Raw genomic sequence first — 25,731 nt, forward strand, 5'->3', positions numbered from 1 at the left:
TCCTATTAAAATTAGTCAATGAAAAGTAACTCAATAAGATAAAAATATTAGTATGCAAAATATTGTAAAAGAATTTAATCAGTTCAACAATCATGTATAGTGTTTTCTGTCTTTAGCAATATTAGGGCACTAAAGACAAAACCTTCATGATGTTTTTGTTTGTATGATGACTTTTGCCCTCTAAGAAGACCTCTAACCTTTGCTGCTTTCTAAAAGCCACTGTCAGTAACAATGAGTTATATAACCTTCCAAATGTTTCTAGTTATATAAGTTATTATTAAATATGAACTTATAAAACCAGATTCATTTTATATTTTACACATTACCTTATTTTTACTTGTACCAAGCAGTAATTTAAACCATTCAGAACTCTTTTTACAGTCACTAATAATTTTTATTCACCAAGACCAGTGTATATTGGGTCATAAACTAAACTTTTTCTAGCGCAAAGTGTTACGTTATTTCTTTTATTACACTTTAACCCTTTAAATGCCAGCGTCCGATTTTACCGGATGTCAAAAGTTGGCCGAAAAGTGCCAACGTCCGATTTTACTGGACGTTCGGGGAAAAAATCACTAAAAATCGAAGTTGTTCATGAAGAACTGTTCTTTTCACAATAAATTGTTATATTACACATCCAATCAATTGACTTTAACAAAAATCAATCTAGAACTCACATGTAAACATTTTTGGTTGACATGGCTACCGGAAACAATGTGACATTAGTTTCTTAAATGTTGTATAACTCACACATTATTATAGATAATGATAAACATTTTTCAAGATTTATAGACAACTGAATACCGTTTCCAGTGATATAGACAAAGAAAAGGATATGAAATTTTTGGTAACCATAACTAGGTTGAAAAATGAAATTTAAATAAATTCTGGAATATTTTTACGTAAGTCCATTTTTGATATTCCTAAGTTTAATTTTATGACTTTTGTTCTTTTATGTTTGTTAGGTAGAGTTTTCAGAGAAAATTAAAAAACAATTACGTCAATAGCTTATTAAATAATCAAAAGTGAATTTTTTACTGAAACTTTGCAAAATGCCTTCAAAAGGGCTGGCACTTTAAGGTGTACACACTAGAACAATACCTGGCACTTTTCAGTACACTCACTCAATAAATACTTGGCACTCAAAGGGTTAAATAAAATAATTAACTAATAAATTTAGTGAGTTCATCATATATAAAGCTAACATACTATGTGCATGCCTGTATTTTATGGGCTACCAGAGAAAAAAAAGATGTTTTCAGTAGTTGACCAATCATTTTTGAGGTACTCCAAAAATAAAAATATACAATGATAGTGTAGCATATGAGAAAACTAATAATAGTCTAATATTCAACACCATTTAATTTTTTTTTATTTGTGTAGATTTTTTTCATTAGCCCTGTGCATGAGAAAATAAGAACTAATCAAAATAAATCCATAGACCAACTGATCTGTACACCAAAGTTTCATATAACCCAAGATACAAATTTTGAATACAAACACATTTTAAATAAATGTTTATTAATGGAACAGGATCATTTATTGCTCATTGATGAGCTATTTTAAATACAAACTCTGTGGCTTAGTTATGATTGTTGCAGAGAGGACTGAGGGGCTCGTACTTTTTATTTGCTTTATATTTTAGATTAGATGGTCGGATAATTGTCGGTTATAACACATTTATAAATTTACAAATAAGTACACATTATTAAATAGTAAATCCACAAAATCAATTTTGAGATTGTTAATAAAAGTTTTCCTTGACACGACTCATACTCCTGTGCCCTACATTTTGCAAGGTGTCTACAAAAATCATTAATATTATGCTTCTTAAATTAGTTATTTTGAAATTTGAAAGTTTAGTGCTATATGTATGCAAACAATTTTCACCAATCAATTTTCCATTCTTGTCATAGTTGTAAATCTTTGAATCAGTTATGGACAAAGTATGGAACAAAGTTTGCAGTGCTGGAGATGCACAATGAGCACAGTAAGCTGGAACTGGCCTGTGAAGTGCTTACATGTCTTATTTATGTAATAAAAATACAATAGCCATGAGCTCTAGGAGACCAAAAATTATATAGCATAATAAATATTTTCTGTTTTGTATTGTTGTTTGGTTTAATTTTGTATTAATCATACAAATATGATTAAATTGAACAATATTGTATATAAGATTTTTTTCAAAGGAGTGCAATATTAGTTATTTTACAAACTTTTATTTAATATTCTGAAATTCCTTCCCTTTTTGCAATGAAACCAATTGCATTTACAGACATTAGTGTTTATTATTTATTTCTCATTTCATTGTTTGTATGCCTGTTTTTATATATATATATTATATATATATATATAAAAAAAAATCTTCTATATATATATATATAGAAGATTTTTTTTTCTTTATTCTTGAATTGTCAATAATTACTCTTGTGTTAGAAACATATAACCATTTTCTATGTATGTGGACTTACTTCTTTATGCAATTCTAATTTCTTGATGTTTCATACTAGATGCTTTTTTAGGCATAATCTCAAGACATGTTTGTTGTGGATCATAAATTTTTGTCATTCTTATTTAGGTATTGTCTATGGTTGTTCTGAGATCGGCCAGGAATAGAATAAACAGCTGCTATATTGCAATTACATTTGATTTAAACATCCACTTAAGCTAATAATGTTCAATATCTAATTAATTTTGAATATTTCTTTAAGTTTCTTTTCTTTGTGTCTTTATATCTTTTTATGATAATTATAGACGAATTACTAGGAACTGAATTCTTGTTTGTCTCAGAAAGTTTTTATTTTTTTACTAATTTTATTTAGTTATACCATGTATCGGATTATTTAAATATTTCCAAGCTTACTGAGTGATTGAAAATTAATCATTGTGGCATTATGAGTTTGAGTATATTAATCGGAAACAGTATTTAATAGAATGTCTGTTCATTTTCAAAGAAACATCAAATGGACACTAATGCACTGATATTATAAATAGTAGTAATAGTTTCTGAATTATCTGTTGCAATTTTATGTTAAGGTATGCTACATAACACCTGAGCAAACTTGGATGGCAACACTGATTATATTATCTTTACATAGGGCCACTGTTGGCGTTCGTGGTGGTATCACTGACAGGTCAGGTGTTGCGGGTGTTGTCCCCCAAATTTGGAGCTCTGGTAGCTGTTGACGCAGAACGCAGCGCCTACCTACGTAACATCCATTCCCGGGTTATTACTAATGCTGAGGAGATTGCCTTTTATGGAGGACACAAGGTAAAATTAATTTTAAAATTGTATGATTTCATTTTATAAGTTAAGAGTCAGTTCTCAAAGTAGATGGGAGAAAAAGCAAATAGCCTAGTTTGGATGCTCTGTGATTTTTCACTTTCATTTTGAACATTATATGTAGAAACTTTTGATATACATCATAATGAAACATGCATTCTAAAGTGCAAAGGAGTGGTCTAGGTTAAGTTGATTGTGCTATATTGCAATTTAAATATTATGTGCTGTCTAGTCACTTAAAAGAAGTTCTTTTTTTCTGTGTCTGAAAAGTGAAATTTCCATTAATCAACAGTTTTACACCACACACTTCAGTAATATATTAATTATGATGTAAATCAAGAAACTGAATACTTGCTTGAGTTGAAAGGCGTGATGTTAGCTATTTGCTCCACTCTGCCCAAATTTAGACTAATATAGACTGAATAGCTGAAACAGATACGGATTATTATTAGACAATATTCAGAATTTTGTGAATCTAATCATAGATTCATACCTATTGTTAATTAATCATTTATAATATTTTCCAGACAATTATATATATTTCTATACTAATGTATTTGCTTTGTGTTTTAATATTTATAGCGCTACAGCAGTTATCTTGCAATTATACTGAAGTGCTAGTTGATTATGTACAATACCTAAATTTCAAACCTCTATAAAAAAAAAAAAAAAAAAAAAAAAAAACCAATACCTAACTGCTACCCAAAAATTATGTAGTTTAAGTATAACATAAAAAACTTATTTAAAGAAATATATATAATTATATAGTTTTAATTTTTTTATAATTTTAAATAGTTGAAATAGAAATAAAAATAATTCTTTGTTCAAAGGTACCAATACAAGAAAAAAGAAATCATTCAAAATTTCATCATTTACAAAATTTTGAATATAATATATAACAAGGTACTGACTAATATCAAAAATATGTTTAAACTTTTTACTAAGTCCAGTCATGAGAACTACAAAAACATTATAAGTTAAAAAAATATAATGCCCCAAAACAATTAAAATATAATAAAGTATTAACAAAATTACCAGTATATAAAATGCAACAAAAATTATAAATTTTGAGAGAAACCGCTATTAATATATGAGGGGTATTAGAAAAATAAGGTTCCCATGATTTTTTAAAATAGACTGCTCTATATACCTACTTAGTGTTATACATCAATTTAAAACTTAAAAGTTAAGCTATTTTTCCACATAATCACCGTTTCCGTCCAAACACTTTTGTAGATGATGCTCCAACTTTTCTATCCCCATGTTGTAGAATTCGGCCGCCAATCCTTTGAGGAATCGAGTAACCCCTTCCTTGACTTCATCATCGGTACTGAAGCATTGGCCACCTAAGTGTTCCTTTAATTTTGGGAATAAGTGATAATCACTTGGGGCTAGGTCTGGGCTGTAGGGGGGATGGGTCACAATAGTCCAGCCAAAATTTGTCAGCAGTTCTTGAGTTTGACGTGAGACATGAGGTCGAGCGTTGTCATGGAGAAGCCTCACACCACTGGACAATCTTCCTCTCCGGCGGTTCTGGATCGCGCGTCTCAGTTTTCTTAATGTGTTACAAAATCTGTCAGAGTTTACTGTTGTTCCTGTGAATGGTGATCTCCGATCTTCAAGCAATGTTGTCTCAACTTTTTCAACAACTCCATCTGAAACTGAAGGCCGTCCACTTCGATTTTCATCGTGAATTTCCATGCAGCCTTCACTGAATTCTCTACACCATTTCCGAACGTGTTGAACAGATATGCAGTTTTCCCCATAAACTTCGATTAACTGACGATAAATTTCAATAGGTGAAATCTGTTTTGCATTTAAAAAACGTATCACAGCAAGAATTTCGCATCTGGCGGTAACAACGATATGGAGCTCCATCTTCCAAGGCAGCTATGCCGGCACTGTTGGACGTAGCGAGGCGCGAGTGGTATGGATAGAGAGAGGGACAACTGATGAGTAAGACAGTGTTGCCAGATTTCTCCCAACATGTCGCATTCTGTCTCGGCGGCATAGGGATCCTTACTTTTCTAATACTCCTCGTATTTTAGAACATATCAGATAATATATTTGTATCTGTATACAAACTAAAGAAAATGAACACAAAGTTATTGCTTTCAAACAAAATGAAAATGATATATTGATTTTCTTAGTTGGGTCACATTGGGCATAACATTTTTTAAACACAAAAGTAATATGTATATACAAAAGTAAGCTTCCAAATAAAATGCAAAAATTATTAGACAGTGTAACTAGGAATAAATAGCTTAGCAACACAAAACAGAGCATTAGTCACCCAAATGTAAATAAACCAACTTAATGACATGGTTTTTTTCTCAGATCGCAAAATGAAAACTGTCTATGGACTGAAAATACTGAGAATTAAAAAATTGAAACTTCTTGAAGAAGAAGACGGTTTTAGTGATCATTATCCTTATATATAATAATGGTTTGTTGGTTAGTACCTTTAAGGTCAAATGATAGAATATCTCACAGTACATAACACTAAAATATTTAAAAATAAGTTACAGTTGGTTATCAGTAAATCTTCTTTATGTTTACTTTCCTTGATAACCTATTTTTCTTGTCCAAAGATACAGTTATAAAAGTGTGAAACAAAAAATGATTTATAAGTTTGTAACACTACGTTTCTAGATCTGCAATCTGATCTTTTCTTCAGAGCGCAGTACGTAGTATTACTGATTTTTTGTACCACTGAACAGTGGCAAATGTCCGGAAAAATCCTGTTTCCTTCACAATCTTTCCATTGTCAAAAACAAGCTTCAAACAAAGAATTTATAACTTCTGACTTTCCTAGTAATAATAAAATATAGTTGCAGTTCTATTTAAAACATTGCCATCAAAGCAAAGTAGGTCTGAAGACAACAAACGTATTTGTTTGAACTGTTATTTCATGTTTACATGATAACGTGCAGGAAGTTATGAATGAAAAGTGCTGCGTACATATCAATGGTTCAGCATCACTTGTTTTGGTACAAAGCTGCAAAATGTGTCATGGCTGTACTAATCACCCCATAACACTTACACTAAAGTCGCACTTCAGCCTTGAGAGAGTGTTGAAGAAAACACAATAAAATGCGTGTTTTGTTATTGTTTCTGTTGTTATCTGTATGTCATTTTGTCATTCAAAAATTGCTCTTTTATTCTATCCAAAATATCTTAGGAATTTGTATGTGAATGTTTTCTACTTCAATTTCATTTTTAAATTTGATATTGATGATAAGAGATAATGTGGATAGTTTAAAAAAATATTTCCATATAAAAATATGTAGTTACAACCTAGACTTCTTGAGACATATTGACATTATTCATGCTAGATTTAATTTATAGCTACCCAATATTCTGGAAAATCAGCTGTCAGGTGACAGTTGGTTGACCTTGACGATGTCGTGACAACTTGTGGAGGCCTCAGGGTCAAGGTCGCAGCCTTAGTAATTGGTGCTTTAATTGTGCTTTGCATCCGCAAGTCATCTCATACATATAATGGCGACATTTGACTCATTAGCCAGCTTCCTTATAGTAAAACATAATTGATCTCTATAGAAAATTGTTTTGCAGCAATTAGATGACTGGCAAATGGGAGTAAGTGTTACAAATGTTCTATGCAATGATTTATTACTCCAATAAGGCTAATCACTATCATGCTGGCATTTTATTGTTATCCAGCATATCTTGTTTGATTGCAGGCAGTACAGTGCTGCAAGTATATTTTCAGGATGAAATTCCAGCACTCTTAATATTTTATTTTGCTAATTGTTACTACTATAATGGAATTATCTTGGTTTCTTGCCAGATAAAAATAGTTGGCAAGTTATTGAAATCGTATGCAGAATTAAGTGGACATAAAATCTGTCACTTAAGTGCTGTCACTTCAATAAACATGAAGATATTTTTTAAAGAAAAAATTTGATCTTAATTCTACAAGTATTAATAACATGAAAATTTTGAAGATTAACCACTAAGTCAGTTCTTGCCACCCAAAGGTAATGCTGTGCTGATTATTTTGGCGAGATTGCTCTGTAATTTGCATTTCCTTATGGTTCAAGGTAACGTTATTACCTAATAGCTCAAATCATCAGGTTTCTGTTGTGATCAATAAAATACATGACTACATATGCAGAATTTTATAGTGTGGGATAAACATAAAATGTATTTTATTGTATTTTTGTTAATTAGAAATAACAATTGTAATGATTACCTTTTTTTAGTCTTATTTTGCCTTGCTGTTGTGTAGTGTACCAAACCGTATAAGAGACGGGGTTGGTACAGAACAAGGTTGACATCAGTGATGAAAGATAATACAGTTATAGACAGAATTAGACTTCGTCTTTTCACTAACTCAGATGCAAAGAAAGATTACCTGAGAAAGTCCCATATGTATGTGAGAGTTACATAGACATGGCATATGATCTCTAGTCAATAGCAGAGAAGTTATAATCTGGTTTCAGTTTTATCATAAATATGTATCCTATGTAGATTTGTTCCCTGCCATGGCTATCACTTAATAAGTTGTGATTTGTTCTTTCAGAGGAGATATTTTTGGTTTCTCCCCCATATAAAAAGTAGTATTAGAGGGAAATGTGATAGCTGAAATTGAGTTTTAGTTCTCAGTTTAATCCCATTCATCTCCATTGAACAAAATAATAAAACACCACCAATTCTTATAATACTTTGACGATTTAAATTAATTTTTACTATTTTTTACCCATTAAATAATTAACAAAATGCTATATACTGCTGGTTAGCTCTAAACAATCTCAACTAAAATAATTATAAATTAAATTATAATTTTTTGTAAAATTTAACTGAAACGTTGACAGAAGCCATAAAAATGGTTTGATCAAAGGTAATCCAAACCTATAGCTAGGACCAGTCTAACAGATTTAAAAACTTTTTTAGGAAAAATGAAACGAAATTTGGTGTTGTTAACAGGTGGAGCTGGGGAACCTGCGCACAGCATATGCGTCTATGGTGCGCCACAAAAACCGCATCCTCGTTCAGCGTCTGTGGTATGTCGTCCTGGAACAATTCCTAATGAAATACGTCTGGAGTGGCACAGGCATGATTATGATCTCCCTGCCCATCATAATGAGCACAATTTCTTCCAGCAATGGTAAGCAGCTATGTGATTTGAAGGCTTGTTACTAGACTCAACTAACATTTTATGACATTCAGCTGGTTACCCATTTAGGGAAACAAGTCCAAATTAAGAAATGGTCAAATTTGTGGTCATGATAAGTATAAAATTAGTATAACAACCAGAGTTTGTTGTATAAATTTTTAGTGTTGCTCATGATTAAAGTACTGTGTATTGATATTTTAAAGATTGATGTAGTACAAGTCTTGTTCTAAAATATAGTGTTATATAACAAGTTATCACATATTGATGTTTTAAAAATGTCATGAATTTGGTATTGTTCTAAAATATGAATGGCTGAGTATTAGTGAAGCATACAACTCAAGGGGAGAAAAAATTAATTTTTATCTGTCCGTCAGTCTGCATAATCTGAAGAACAATCTGACTTATAGACTAGAAATGTTTCTTGAAGTTTCCTTTCTATAGGCAACATCCAGATTGATGATGGTGGATATCACTTCATGAGTTTTGGTTGAGTGTTAGCGAGCATTTTTCCATTGGTGTTATGAGTAATCATGATGGCAATGAGAAAATCTTAATGACTTTAATGATGGTGTGTATACCTCCAAGGGATTTAGCTGAGTGTTAGCAAAGTCTATAACTCGGGGTGATATCTCGAGAATGAATTAAGCTATAAACTTGAAATTTTTATATTTTGCTCAACTATTAGTAAAGGTTCTGGCAAAAATCTTCTCCTGTACATCTGTCTATCTGCCTGAGTTTTCCACTGGATATCTCAAGAAGGAATTCAGCCACAAACTTGAAATTTTACATGTAACTTTATTTCTACATAGGCAACGTTGTATTTGATGATGGGCATATTCCTCTATGTGATTTGACTGTATGTTCTTGTATCATTTAACAAAAAATAACCTATCACAGATTTCATATTCACTTATCCATAAAATAATTACTAATCATTTGTGCTATAGGAAGATTTATGGTCAATCAGTTCCAAGATTTTTACTGACAACCCTAAATAAAAGTGTGTGGCAGCTACAATGAGTTAATCTTAAGACTTCAGTGTTAGTGATGGTGAAATGTTGGACAGTGTAGTGACTAGTGTTGAAACTTGGATATCACAGTTTGCACCTTAAATGAAATGGAATTGCACTACACAAATTCATTGTAAATGCTGAAAAAGTGTAAGCAAACCAGTTTAACACATAAACTATGGTTACCATTTTCTAAATATGCCTTGGTATTTTACTGTGTGAATTCATGTCTTAAGGTGAAACCGTAAATGCCTATTTTTACTATTTGACTATCAGAAGACTTTCACATGCCATCCAGAATCGCTTTCCTATTCCTATTGTTAATAAGAAATTTGTGTTTAATCCACAACACACAGCTGCATGCTGTGGACATTTTTGGGTGAGGTGTTTTTAATTATCCTCCTGATACAGTCCCGGTTTTGCACCTTGTCAATCATCACTTTTATGATGATGAAGGGATATTTAAGTGGAGTTCGTTTGGACAGTGACGAGGAGCTCAAAACTACAGCAGGTGTTTGAAAGACATGATAGCGAACTTCTATGATTATTAAGAAATAAAAACTTTTTTTAACCACTATAATAATTGCCTTAACTCAAATTATGGAGAAAAGTAGTTTATAAGTTGTAATTTTTGTTAAAATAAAATTATCAACATATGTATTGAGTTTTTGTAAAATGAAAACAGCTCTTACTTTTTGGATGACTCTCGTATTACTGACACAAATGTCAAGAATTGATGGATATAAATAATTGTTTACAATCTCCTAAACTACTGTGTTTATTAGATTGTTTCAAGCTGCAAATATCATACTAGAGAATTTTAATAGTTTTCATTGTAATTTATAGTGGTAAGTTATTTCCAGCTCTCTTAATTTCTAAAATCCACTATGTGTATATTTTAACTTATATTAATATACTGTATAAAATTGAGAAATATATCAGGACTGACAAGTCATCTTGGAAGATTTTAGGAGAATCCAAGATTGATAATGTCAACTCTGAATAGCTATAAAATTCTAGTGCTGTTTTAATAACTTGATAATTAACTACTGACTTTGATAATTGTTACTACTTTAATGGAATAATCTTTGTTTTTTAGTATCTGTACTTTGTTTTTTAAAGTATCTGTACTTGTTTTTCTGGAGACAAACCAGATGAATTTGTTGATTTTCTAATTATGTTCATGTTATATTTTAGGCTCAGGATCGTACGATGAATCGACACATGTGAGCGAACGTACGCAGTACTTGACGACAGCCAGGAACCTCCTTGTATCTGGGGCAGACGCGGTCGAGAGACTCATGTCCTCGTATAAGGTTTGACTTATATCTTAAATACTTGATTTTCTTATAATAAGGTGCAGATTAACCTGTTGAGGAGTACTGACAGCTATAACCATCAACCTGCCTAGTTTCTACTGTAGTAAACACACTTATCATTAATGGACTTCAGGGAGTAAAGAACACTATTTATTTGTATTTATTCCAAATGTATTGAAACACTATAAAAGGTGTGGAATTTGTGCATTAAAAATGTTTTGGCAAAGTATGATAATTTAACCCTTAGTGCGCCGCCGCTCCCGCGTGCCGTCGTTCGCTAGACCGCCAGACGTTTGAGCACCGCACGGATCCAATACCGCCACGGCAAAATCACCCGTTTTTGCATGGTCACATATTAAATTATTACATAACTTTCGTAAATTTTGAGCTAGCCTTTTAGTTTTGGTTTTGTTTTTGAGGGGAAGAGATGTACTTTCAGTTGATGTAATAAATTACAGTTTAATTTCTTTTTACATTTGTTTAGTAGTATGTATGCCTGTCGTAATTAAAAAAAAAATCTTAAGTTTGAGGTCCAAAAACACACTGAATAAGTAACTTGGGCTGAAATAACGTTTTTTAACCTAAAAGTACGTATTGTTTTGAGCATATACTAAAAGTTACAAATATATTCCACAGCAATTGCATAAAATAATGTAATTTAAGTAAAATTCAAAAAATTTCAAAAATTTCTCTGTAGGATGAAGATACACTTGTTACTATAGAAACAAGTAAATATCAATATTTTATAGTTGAAATGAAGCAGAGTAATACAATTCAAAGTTGATATAAATATATTTTATATATATTATGTTTAAACTATAAGGACAAAGGCGTAAAGTTCACAGAGCCACTATAGTGGCCTGCGGCGCTCAAGGTACCGCATACGGCGAGCCACTATAGTGGCTCACGGCGGTCAAAGGGTTAATACTTGTATACACAAAGTGCTACTTCACATTCAGTGCACTCATAAGCAGTTTCTTTTCTTTTTAACTCAGTCTGTGTATTATTTGAGTGCATAAAGCTCTTCAGTCATTTTCCCTTATTGGGAAATTGCAACCTGACTAGTGTAGCAGCTACTGCGCTCTGCTCATCTCTAGTATCATGTCTTATAATTTCTTCCAAACTTGTTCAAAAGAACTAGTTCTTAATTTATAAACAAACACTCCAATAATTATATCAGTGTTTCAATAATTATTGGAGTGTTTGTTTATAAATTAAGTATTATATTCCAATAAGAAGAAGCTGGTAATTGTTGAAGATAAGCTTGTCCATACCAGTAGAAAGTAACTAAACGTACAAAGTTTAGTATATTTACTTTGTTTGTTAGATACTATGTCAACAATGAGATGTGTTCTGCTCTTTTGGAGAAAATAGGTGTAAAATATTCTGTATAGCTCATTACTACCCAAATACAATGTATACACTGTATAACATTTAGTTGTGTATAATATCATTTACTTTGTTCATGCAAGTCAGCATAAAGACAAATTTTTTAGATTATTCTCCCAACTTTAGTATTATAATTTTAGTGATTCTTCTAAATATTAGCAACTGGTTTAAAATATTTAAAAGTCTTATTGTAATACACAGTTATAAACTGTAAAGTAATTGAATGGAAAATGATCAAATTGTCAGTCTTGGTATAACTGAGCACTAAACATAGAGTGAAATTTCAAATCTTGGGACTCAGCTATCTATGGAGCAACTGTGATTGTTGCTCATGTGTATTTACCAACTCGCAAGACATTTCACAATAGATAAGGACTGAATGACATATCTGTGGATGGTGTGCAGGAGATAGTGGAATTGGCCGGATACACGTCCAGGGTGGGCCATATGCTGGAGGTGTTCGAGCAAGTCAGCCAAGGACAGTACCAAAAAACCACAGTGGCAGCCAAGTCTCTTGTCAGGTCACCAGGACTGCAGTTTGCCAACGGGCAAATTGTCATTAGAGGTATGATTGGTTTTTCATACCAATATTTATTGAGTACTTGAGTACTATTAGTGTTTAGATAGTCTAAGCATTGTTTTATTTTTCAATTATTTTTTTGTTTATTTATCCTGAACAAAATCGGTTGTAGCTTTAAATTATCACTGATGATAGAAAACGAATTCGCTGTGAACATTTTCACGTCTCATAATGATCTGTTTAGGAGAAATCTGTGACAGCCCTGACGGCAGTATAGAGCTGCAAGAGGTACCGATCGTGACACCTAACATGGACGTGGTGGTACCCAGCCTCAGTCTACGGGTGACACCTGGCTCCCATCTGCTCATCACCGGACCTAATGGTTGCGGCAAATCCTCCCTGTTCCGGGTACTCAGTGGTCTCTGGCCGGTCTACGCAGGCAGACTCATCAGGCCACTGCACTGCACAATGTTCTACGTTCCACAGAGGTGAGTATCACATAAAGCTAGCCTGGTATTATAATATATAGTGTTCGGTTAGTTCAGATTCTCATATACAGATCTACCTATGGGCAGACTAGTTATCATTAGAAGTTTCAAACCTAGGTTTTCAAAATTTTAAATTTAGATTGTTTATTGTTTGATTTGATCACTAATAACACTCAGTACAGTGATTTTACTTTACTATAAAAGTCACCTGTAGTCAAATGATGCGTTAAGAATTACCTCACAGGAATAATTTTAATCTTCAATAAGACATCTGCAAAACGCCCAAAAGTAGCCCGCCAAGACAGAGTAATCTAACTTCCAATTCTAGGGTTAAAACATGTATTTTTCTAATGTGTCTAACTATACTTAAAAATGTTCTAATTATCATAACTTTTTTTCTTTGACCCTATCTATGGGCATCTTTCACATTTTGTGAAATGCATACCTGTATTGTGAGATTTTGCAAACTCTCCTTGTAAAATAAAAAATATAAGTATTAACAAATATATAAAGTGTTGTATATATTTTTTTGTAATGAACTATGATTTCGGACTGTGCAGTTATCAAATTAAAAAAATACATTGTGGTAAAAAATATAGTGTACAAAATAGTATTTAACATGTTTTTGAAGTAATATATCTATCTGAACTTAGAGTAGACAAATTGTACAAAATTTTGACCTGAAAACAGAAATATGTAATGTTGTAAAGTTTATTGGTAAAATTGTTATTTTCAATAATAGCTGCGCGTGTTTTCCTGGAAACAACAGCTGATGCAAACTATTAAAAATAATGAAACACAAAAATCACCTCTCGGGTTTTCAAACGGTATATTTTGTAACCAATTTTACCAAAACTACTATAAATACTCGATCCGTGCCAGTTCTGAGTTGAACGATGACCGTGGAGACGGGAGGCCTGTCCATGCCGGGTGCTCCCCGGAGGGGACTGACCTGATACGGAACCGCACACAACCAGACAGCCAACGCCTTATAGTAAGGAAGATCCGCTTGAGGCTAAGGTGCGGGACCGAGCAGAGAAAAGCACTTTGAACATATATTAAAGAGTTATCCAAAATATTAAGACTTGGTAGAGTCAACTGTTGTAAATTTATAATCTCTGCAGGACTATGAAATTATTGAAATGAGCATTATACGAATCAGTTAGTTTTGTAACTTGACTACTCACATAATCTGTCTGCATGGGCATACATACAACTTCACGAATCAATCAATAATATCCCATCATAAGAAGAAGGTAATGTAATAAACGGAGAAATTCTTTCCCATTTTCTCATAATCAGAGTTATTGTCTATAATATGCCCACTATTCCTATCTTATTTTTACATGTACAAATAAGTCTGTAAAAATCTATAGATGTTTCTGTTTTTTTTATCTCTTGTACTATTGTAAACAAGGTAGGAGTATGGCAAACCTCGTATCACGTAATAAGCTTCTTGTAAAATATCAAATTTATAGCTCATTTCATTTTCACGATATCCTGTGGACAGATATATAGGCATACAGACAGTTCATTTAACCCTTTTAGCCCCGGCGTCCGATATATCGGACAGAGGTGGTCTAGCTAAAATGCCCAACGTCCAATATACCGGACGTCTCGAGAATTTAATGTAGCTGGCTAATAATATGTCCAAATGCCATCAGTTTCAGTATAGTAGTCGGTGAAGAAACGGGCTACATGCAAAAAAATAAACCTTCCAATTGGCATCGTATTTCGTCGTCGTTGAGCGTAGTTTATTTGTCGATGTCAGCTGTCAGACGACTTCAGTTACATTGTTGTTGTGTGCTGACTTATAACCTCAATTAGCTTGCGTGATTGAAAGCGATTGTTTTTCGTGTGATTTATTGTATTATTAGTAAAAAAAAACATGAGTAAACGTCGTAGAGAAAAGTTACCAGTGAGTGAAAACACTTTGATAAACACTATTATTGGTACTTTGGGATTATACCGCCCACACTCAGACATGAATCGTTATTTGACATTTTGCTTCTACTGATTACTAGATTAGAGTAGAACAATATTTCGTCAATATAAAACAGGAATTGTCTTATCGCAAACCCCTCTCCATCCTCAGACAGAGGTCAAAGTCGAGCGGTCTAGTAGATAACGTGATTGCAGAGTCTCGCCGCCCGTTCAGCTGGTGCGTCGCTTTGTTGTACTTCCGTGTTTTATTTCTACATTTCTCCAAACACAAAAATTCAATAAAAACAAACATGATCAAACTAAAACTAAACTCTTTATTGAAAAAACACTCAAAACTTGTTTTATTCTTGATCACACTCCGCCACCCAAAATGCGAGTGACATGCCTTCACGCTGATGTCAACGAAAGAAAAACATCCCTCGAGATAGTACCTATCAGTAAAATATCAAATTCTAGAGGATCTGATCAGAAATATAAATTGAATTGTAATGGAAAGGCAATTATGTACCGTGCAAATCATGTGATGCCACGTGGCCTATCGTAATCGGGATTCTCGAGAAAGATAAGATAACAGCGACAACAATACCGATCACAATGCCTGGAAATGCTTGTAATTTTGTAATTAAAGAGGTGTTTTTTCGTTATATCATGTTTGTTTCTATAAATTTATATTTTTGTGTTCATACTGGTGTGTTCGGTATAATCCCAAAGTACCCTATTATTAGTGGTGAATGTGGTATTTTTGAAGACAATGAATTGAGTTGTTTATATAAAATGTATATATTGTAAATATTATTTCTTTTACTTTTTTGAAAAATTAAACAAGTTTTAGTCTTACAAACCATTACAATTAGTTTGTGTTATTTTACAATTGTTATTATTTCAAAAGTGCAAAAACAAGTATACATATCTGTATACTTCTACTGACGTGTATGTGGAAATATATGAAGAAGTGCTTATGCAGCAATACAATTAATTGGACATATCTCCTGCATTTATCAAGGAAAGTTCTTCAAATTTTGTGTGTGTAGTAAGAAATATGTGTACAACAAAATTGCTTTATTTTTCAGGGGCTACAATTTTTTTTCTACCCTTTATGTATGTCCAAACTATAAAAAATAAAAATAATAAAAAATTGTTTATGTATAAATACGCTAAAAAAAACAAATCATTCTGTAAAAGTACTTTTTAACTATTACATCTAAGAGTACACTTATTTGTGAACAATTTAAAACAAAAACCTAAAAATTATCTTCAAAAATAAGAAAACTAGATGTATTTTCCCTCAATTCTGCACTACGGTCCCTTATCGTCATGGGCTTTCTGGCAAGTCCATGGAAAAATGGCTGGGGTTAAAAGGGTTAAAAATATAACAGATGTCTGTTATACGACACATAGTGTGCTGTACTCCTACCTTGTCTATGTATAAATAAAGTTTCATGCAAAACTTAAAATCACAAATAAATCTTTCTTGAGATATCTTACACATGATATTTAGCGGTGTGTGTTCCTTAAGTAATTGAATATTAATTCATGTTTAAATGAAACACTTTGATTGTAACTGGAAACTATATCATGTGATAATGACACAACTACAATGGAAGATCATTGATAATAACATGGACTGTATTGTACTAATGTAATACAGATAGTTGGCCTATCTATTTTTAATGTAGAGAGCTGGTGCTCCCTACCTTTGTAAGTTCTGAAACTAGACTCATTTGAGAAGAGAAGCTCCTGGGCCTTTGTCTTCAGGTGAAAATATTGTTCTTCCCATGAGGTGTGAGGTCCAGCCCTTCACACCTCAAGGTGACCCTTTTATAAACTTGGGGTTGACATCCCTTGGTTTATGGCTCTGGCCCACTTTCTGTTCTTGTCTGGGTGTTAAAGCTCTGTCCCTTCCCAGGTACTGAGAAGGAGCACTTAACACCTCTAGGTTGTTGGACACAGTTGTTGACCCTTAATATTTCAGACTGCACCCATCTGTCTCCTTTCTAACAATAAAATGATGCATAGATGAGCTTACACTAAGATATATTGAAATTGTAATATATTTCTTTGTAACATAAATTAACTATAATTTGGTAAAGAATAAAATGGAAACAACCAAGGATGGGCCGTGATATGATACATTCAAATCTTTTTCATTAAGTTAGGTTTCATAGCAGTGTTGAAATAATAAAAATTCTGATGAATTAGGGAGGGTACTACATTGCAAGAGTGTGCTGAAATCTAATCTTGTCTCTGACTTTTAACATTGATTTTCCAATCTATTATTTTTTTTAACTCCTTCACAAGCAAATGTTAAAATCTCAAATGATTGTACTCAGTTTGTATTTTGCTATTTTCTCTTTGCCATCATGGTTATCCATCAGAACAGCGTCTTAAGAGAAATCTCATGGAGTGACATGCACCATCATCGAACTCAGTGTTACCTATATAAGAATAAAGTCTCATCAAAAATCTATAGGTCAGTTCATTTTCGAGATATGGTGTGAACCGACAGACAAGCAAACAGTAATGAAACTTTTCCTAGCCTCTCGGGTGACAATAATTGTAACAACTTTGTATGGTTTAACAGGCCCTACATGACCCTGGGCAGTTTGAGAGAGCAGGTGATCTACCCCGAGACACTAGGGGAGTGGAGGATCAAGGGTGTGTCAGACGCAATGCTAGAGGCTTGTCTCGAGAAGGTGTCCCTCGCACACCTCGTGGTCCGGGAAGGAGGCTGGGACTCGGTAGCTGACTGGAAAGATGTCCTCTCTGGAGGGGAAAAACAGAGAATGGCCCTAGCAAGGCTTTTCTACCACAAGTAAGTCGAAAATTAAAAGTTTCCATTTTTCACATTATAGTAAGTTGTATAGAACATTGTTAAAGTAATGGTTCTAACTGATTTTATGAGTCCATACATCATTAAAAGATTAATTTAAACCCTTTACTTTAGTTTGAATATGCTAGATGCTATTACTGTTATATATTATTTTAATTTGGCATTTCACTTTTTTAAAGTATATTTTTGTGAGAATTTTTGTGGGAAAATAAGTTCTAATTCTGTTTGCTCTACAAAAGAGAGAGGGTTATCAGAGTGATCCATGTATTTCCGACGGCCAGCTCAGTACTAGTCTGGTAGTGTCATGTGCAGCTATTTTACAATTTTTTAGGCCTGAATCAATATATTTAGTGAACATAAAATGAAAAAGGTATTACTTTCAAAATCCCAATAGCTGTGAATCTCGTTCTGTAATCTGCGTCTGTGATAAAAATAGAAAAGATAAAAATTGTATATGTTTGTTGTGAACTTTGCAATACATGCAGAGAAAATTATTATTGTAAGAGAACATGTAAGTAAATGCTGACATTTATTTTGAAAAAGCTGGACAACCATCTATTACCCATTTTTCTGCACAAAAAGTGGTTGTACATTTTTTTGGGGATAGAAAAGAAATATTCACTATTAATTTGTTTGAAAGAGGTAAATTTCTAAGTTTATTGTGAAAACCTAAACAAACTTCTCAAAAGAGCCTTCTAGAACAAAAGGCAATTCCCATGGCATATGTAGTAAGTACATGTAGAGTTCTTGTATTACTATTTTCAGCACATTAATGACAGTCCTTAAATTCTACATACAAACAGGGACTACTTAACATCTACCATATTAGCCATGTGCCAGTACTGACTTTAGGACAGCTAGGATAGTAGCAGTGTGCTACTGCCACAGTCTGTGTTAAACTATGATATGTCTCTAGCTATATTATACCACGTTATTGCTCAGGTCAAGACAAACATATTGAACCTAATGGACAAGGGTCTCCAATGCTTAGTTTCCCCATCTGTTTGTCTGCATTTGTTTTTTATAAAAAATTAATGTCTTAAAAACTATATTACCTTGTTCCTTAATATAAATTCCTTCATGTAGAAAGCAATTATTTAGAATGATAACTCAGAAGTGTTGTGTTAAGCAATATATAATTATAAATATATTAATCTATTGCTGTTTTTATAACTAAATGAATCACTTTCCAAATAGCCTTTGTGCATAAGTATGTTTTTATTTTCCAAAACAAAAATTAAAAATGTCAAAAATTCTGTATTTTGTTTTTAATGATTATCAAAATAAATTATTTTTGCTATCACTTCCACTGATTTAGTACCATTAATAAAGCACTTCTGCCAATATCATATATAATATACAGTATTTATCAACATTTGGATCAGATTTAGAAATATAGTCAGCTCATCATTAATTTCTGTATCAGGCCTGCATTCGCTCTGCTGGACGAATGCACAAGTGCAGTCAGTATCGACGTTGAGTGCAGCATCTACCAGACAGCCAAGGATCTCGGCATCACTCTGCTCACCATCACTCACAGGCCTAGTCTCTGGTCAGTACAAACACTTGTGATACACACTTTAAAATAAGACCTGTGTTGACATTTCACACCTTCTTCATTACTGAATAAATGGTGTTTTTCTGCATCCATGGCTGTGCTAGTCATACTGCTTGATATGTGCTTCATAGTAAAATGGCTGTTTTTTTACAACCTCCAATCTCCCACTATGACAGCCAGACTTGTGCCAGGTCTCTAGTATGGGTAGTAGTCGATCGCGCATGTTTCTCGCTATGACATTTGACACTGCTGAGTTTAAGTATCTAGTTTGAGATGAAATAGCGCAAACACTGCCTCTATTGATTCTCCCACCATATGTGAATTAAAAGAGTTTTATTCGTTTCCTGCAAGCAGAAATCCATCGGAGAGTGTGCTGTGATACAAGAAAACAATTTGAATGATGGTGTTGTTTTACGTGAGTGGTGTGGAAAACCAAAGATGTTGAATGACACCGACAAAAATCGCCGAATGGCTTCAGCTTCGATACTTTCAAATTGATCCTTGAATATGACATTAGGTCATCTTAAAACTTTTAACGCGATTCACGCACAACACCATCACTCATGTTTTCTCGATAAGCACAGCACATTCTCTAATCGAGTTCTACTGTACTATTCCCTTATGCTTATCAATCCTTTGTCCTGACATGAAAACTTTACAGGGTACTGCTCACAAACTAAAAATCAACATGGCCCACAAATCAACCTGTGTACTACATAGAAGAGTTCCTGGAAACAACATGATTCCTTGTTTAATCTTATATTTGAAGCACCAATGGAATTAATATCTTTATCTTTAATCGAAAACTATTAGTTGTAACACATACCCTATCATTATTGTACCAAGATTATACATGTCTTGAAGAATTTGTTAATAAAGAATATTTATTAGTTTATTATATATAAGTGTTACGTATACAGTATATATAAATGAATATGTACATATATATGGATACATATACAGGGTGTATATTATGTCTGGAAACACCCAAATATATCCTTTAATAATTTAAATATAAATTTGAAACCTCTTACAATCGTGATAGAGATTGGGCATCTACTTTTTGGAACAATGTTTTGTTATGTCACACCAACGGGGGACGTCCTGCCGAGGGTATCGTGAATATTCTTAATGGAAGCCTATACCTTGTGATACATAATTTTAAAGGTAATAGCTTACTGAATTGAATGCCACAAACCGCATCTCAAAGGAATTATTCTATCAGAAAATAGAGCATTTTTAGTATTGAAAATTTACTGATGTTCAACAATGTAATTTTAACATGGTTCTTGCCACAAAATGTGTTACACTAATTTTTTAGCATTTTTTAAATGTTCAATTAAAATAAAATAAACAATTTATTTTTAAGCTGGTTTCATTAGTACAAATTTACCAGTTTTTATTACAATGAATAAAACTTATGAGTCACTTTCTCTGATTACTTATGAATCTGTACTTGGTGTTTTCCAGTCAGCAGGAAGGTTTAAAGAGACAAAGGTCACTAGCCTATGAGAAACATTATTGTGTTATTAATCATCTGGTCTACAGGTTTCAGTTTGTTGAGCATGGAGCTTTCACTAGACAGGTCTAAGCTTGGGAATTACAAATGGACAAAGGTCATATCATTCCTGTCGAGTTAATCAGTGTCTCTGAAGCATTGCTGTCAACAAGTTATCTAATTACAGTAGTTCAGTTTTTATTTGGCATTTTAATGGAATTGTCTGAAAGAGAACGAATTACTCTGTTGATGATGCGAGGATATGGCGATCGTCAAAGATCTTATCGGGAAGTTTGTAATTTGTTTAATGACACTTTCCCAGAAAGGAATCCCATAAGTGTTTCAAAAATATCAAAAACTATTGAGCGTTTTGAAATGACAGGGAGTGTACGTAATCGGCCAAAGTCGGGTAGGATACAATCTGCAACAGATGAAGAACATGCACTAGATGTTTTGCAAACATTTATTGAAGACCCACATACATCGCTCAGAAAAGCTGCACAGCAACATGATATGCACCCTATGTCTGTGAGTAAGATTTTGAAAATTAATAAATACAAACCATTTAAAGTTCATTTAGTCCAACAGTTAAGTGAGGATGATTACGACAGAAGAGTTGAGTTTTGTGAACTTGTGATGCGCAAATGTGATGACAATAGAGATTTTCTGACCAACATACTATTTTCTGATGAGGCAACTTTTTTCCTAAATGGCAATGTTAACAGGCACAATTGCCGTTACTGGGCTAGTGAAAACCCACATTGGATTACTGAGTCCCATTCACAGCAACCACAAAAACTGAACGTATGGTGTGGAATTTTAGGTAACAAAATTGTTGGACCCTTTTTCATCAATGGAAATTTAAATGCCGAACTTTACTACAATATGCTCCAAAATGAAATAATCCCAGCTATTCAAATTGCATCAGGAGAATACTTTGATAATGTATGGTTTCAGCAGGATGGTGCTCCACCCCATTATGGGAGACAGGTAAGAGAGTATTTGGATTTAAGGTTTCCTCATAAATGGATTGGCCGAAGAGGAGAAATCGAATGGCCTCCAAGATCTCCGGATTTGTCACCAATCGATTATTTCCTATGGGGTCATTTAAAATCCAATGTTTATAGAAGAAAGCCTCATAATTTGGAAGACCTAAGAAACAGGATTATAGAGGAGATTGCTTTGATAACTGAAGAAATGTTAGGCAACTCTGTCGAATCATTTTACACAAGATTGGCTCATTGTCAAACCGTAGAAGGAACACAGTTCGAACAATTGCTTTGACACCAAATGCAGGTAAAACGTTTGTTGTAAGACTTTTCTAACAGCATACATTATTTTTTATTTGTAATAAGAAATCAATAACATAAGTATTTCCATAATTGTACTGTAATAAAAACTGGCAAATTTGTGCTAATAGAACCAGCTTAAAATGAAATTTTTGTTTTATTTAATTGAACATTTTAAAAAATGCTAAAAAATTAGTGTAACACATTTTGTGGCAAGAACCATGTTAAAATTACATTGTTGAACATCAGTAAATTTTCAATACTAAAAATGCTCTATTTTCTGATAGAATAATTCCTTTGAGATGCGGTTTGTGGCATTCAATTCAGTAAGCTATTACCTTTAAAATTATGTATCACAAGGTATAGGCTTCCATTAAGAATATTCACGATACCCTCGGCAGGACGTCCCCCGTTGGTGTGACATAACAAAACATTGTTCCAAAAAGTAGATGCCCAATCTCTATCACGATTGTAAGAGGTTTCAAATTTATATTTAAATTATTAAAGGATATATTTGGGTGTTTCCAGACATAATATACACCCTGTATACACGTAAAAGAGTTCTTAACAGTTATTCTGTTACAGGAAATTCCATTCTCAAATCCTGCAATTTGATGGAGACGGCAAATGGTCATTATCAACGTTGACACAGCAGGTAGGCTTCTTTCTCAGACATAAATTTCTCCTAATTCATAATTAGCCTTTATGTTCTTAATTAATGTCTGGCATGGTTACTTTCATAACATACAACTATTAAAGTTTAATTTTACAATAAAGAGCAGTGGTGATCATTTAGTGTTTAGAAAGTGTATAATGCTAAATGTTTCTACAAAATATAATGTTTTTAATCTTTGAAAAAGTTGTGAAAACCCCCATATAAACGTAGTGCTCCAATTATGCAAGTCCTTAGCAATTAATGTAAAGGATCTAATAACAATTCTAGCATAATGTGCCAGTTGGTTAAATTTTTTTCATTATTTTTAACCAATTTTAAAGATTTCCATCTCCTTGTTTCCAGCTTGAAATATACTACACTATAATTAATATGGAAAATATCTATTAATGCAATAAATCATGTATAATATAAAAAATGACCTAAAAAACTTGAAAAATGTTTATTTTTGTCTTTAAGATAAGTATCTATAAAGACATAGTTAGCAATTATCAGATCAGTAAAGTTTTATATAAAGTTCAGCTCACAAATAGAAAGATTGATTCTGTATGATAATTTTTGTAAAGTGCTAAGTGTTGTGAATGTACACATAAACAGACACTGGAATTTTAGGTACATATTTTTTACAAACAAGTATACGGATGTTGAGGCCTAAAAGAAGTAGACTGGACAGTTTCATATACAGATAATGTAATGATTGGTGAATGGTTAAAATGTTATAAAAATTATTAAAATGTGTACAATTAACTTACGAAAATGTAATGTCAGGAACTATTCATAGATTACTGAAATTAAAATTGTATCTCGTGAGGGTCATTTTGGTTCAGTATTTCATAATGTTGAAAAAATGATGAATGAATGAATAACGTTTATTCCAGCAGTTTATATGTGACATATATACAATGGTTCTTAAATGAAATAGCTATTATTATATATACAGCAGCTTATATATGTAGAAGAAATGTAAGAAAAATGTAACGAATAGCACAATAAAAAATAACAATACTGGAAAGCCTACATGGGCAATCTGCCTGTGCGTAGGCCTAGTTGCATCTAGCCGCCAACATAAAATTTAAATAATACGCTGGAATGTTAGTAATAGAATAAGAATAAGGTAAAAAAGATAAAGGGATATATGTCTATTGCTACTTGAATTTTACTGTGTAAGTGATTGTTTTTAATCAAGCGGTGGAAAAACAAATTAATTAAAAATGGTATGTGTTGCTAAACTTAAATAATCAATTTATGGAGAAGTGAGATGAGAGAGAGAGAGAGAGAGAGGGGGGGGGAGTGCATGTGTGTGCGTGCGTGTGTGTGTGTGTTCGGTTAGTAATAGTAACAACGTCATGGTCAAGGGTCAGGTCCCATGTACCCGGCAGTGATGATCTCCTAATGATCTCCGCCTCTGATACGCCTAATTGCAATAGCCACTCATTGATACCTTCTAAATGAAGAATTGTATAATATTATTTATATCATTTAATAGTATTACATCTTTATACAATTAGAGATAATTATAGGAATAGTGAACTCCTTTAAATCCTGGTTCTGTATTCTACTGTATTCTCTATTAACTAATCATAGTCTTTTAAAAGTATCAAACTTAATTTATACTGTTCTTTTTGTAGGAGAAAGACACTGGTGTTCTTAGAGAGGCTGTGGCAAAGAGCTGAGTTACATGAATCTTCAAGTCTTGTCCTATTTATGATCAAAAATGTATACAATTATGACAATTACTGTAAACATTTTCATAATAATGTTAGCTTTAGTGAATCTCAGATTAAATCTGTACAACCCAAGTCCCCAAGCTATGTATGTTCCCTTGTATTCATCATCTTATTTATTGTTTCATGAAGAGATGAAAGCATATTAACAATCAGAATTAATCTACTTTAATGTCTTTGTAGTTTTTCCAAAAAATTTTTCTGACACTATTTCTGGTGAGCTGGAGGACATCACATGAGTTTATGATATTCACATGTTAACATGGACATCTAATATGTCTTGTAGCCTAGTTGTGTATTTTATTTTACGTCAGAAGTGTTGTATGAAACAGAAAATATTAGTTGTTCCATAATAATGGAACATATAATATTGTAATATTGTTCCATAATAATGCAAATTTGAATTTTAAGTTGAATCGAATGTTCATTTCTATTTAAAATAATCCTTCGAATAATTTAGATAATCAATCTATTGTTTAAAAAAAATACAAGTTTTTTGCAAATATTAATTTTAAACAATATTAAATCAACAATAAAATATGAGACTTGTGAACAATAAATATAAAATCGTGTTTTCGTGCTAAACTTACTTATTCAGACATTTAAATATTACACATTAAAATTTCAATCAATAAATATGAATAGTGCCAAGGATTGGTACAGTGTATTTTTGGAGGATTAAAGTTTTATCCGTATAATTAGTATGTTTGTCCCATGATTATAGCTGCATTTGTGGGCTGACATTCACAATGTTCGACATGCATATTCCAAGTTTATCTGTAATGTGTATATTACAATTCTTGAAATTTATCTTTAAACATAATTGCCCTCCAAATAAAACCAGTATTTTATTGTATACTCGGTTTTTCTCACAACTTTAACGTCTGATATTATATGAGGTGTGGTAAGAAAAGAAACAGATAAGTATTGGCATAGCCACAGAACAAAGGCAATAAGGCTGAGTATATTATATGGTCGGTCATATGTGTGTTTTGTCTGGCTCCTGTACTTATTCTGCCCGCTGCTAATCATTTTCCATAACCCTGTTCATGACTTGTGTCGCTTT

General features: G+C 32.6%; 1 protein-coding gene across 1 annotated transcript in view; it reads left to right on the forward strand.

The window, feature by feature from the left end:
* Window positions 1-24,740, forward strand: part of LOC124366725 (ATP-binding cassette sub-family D member) — a 45,243-nt gene extending 20,503 nt beyond the window's left edge. The window contains exons 3-11 of the mRNA XM_046823327.1: window positions 3,099-3,271; window positions 8,234-8,414; window positions 10,631-10,749; window positions 12,547-12,706; window positions 12,906-13,149; window positions 17,675-17,905; window positions 19,350-19,475; window positions 22,854-22,923; window positions 24,570-24,740. Of these exons, the coding sequence (XP_046679283.1) occupies window positions 3,099-3,271; window positions 8,234-8,414; window positions 10,631-10,749; window positions 12,547-12,706; window positions 12,906-13,149; window positions 17,675-17,905; window positions 19,350-19,475; window positions 22,854-22,923; window positions 24,570-24,614 (1,349 nt within the window). The 3' untranslated portion in view covers window positions 24,615-24,740. The remainder of the gene's footprint in view (window positions 1-3,098; window positions 3,272-8,233; window positions 8,415-10,630; window positions 10,750-12,546; window positions 12,707-12,905; window positions 13,150-17,674; window positions 17,906-19,349; window positions 19,476-22,853; window positions 22,924-24,569) is intronic.
* The last annotated feature ends 991 nt before the right edge of the window (window positions 24,741-25,731 follow it).

This window comes from Homalodisca vitripennis, chromosome 1 (genome assembly GCF_021130785.1).
Source record: "Homalodisca vitripennis isolate AUS2020 chromosome 1, UT_GWSS_2.1, whole genome shotgun sequence".
NCBI classification, from domain to species: Eukaryota; Metazoa; Arthropoda; class Insecta; order Hemiptera; family Cicadellidae; genus Homalodisca; species Homalodisca vitripennis.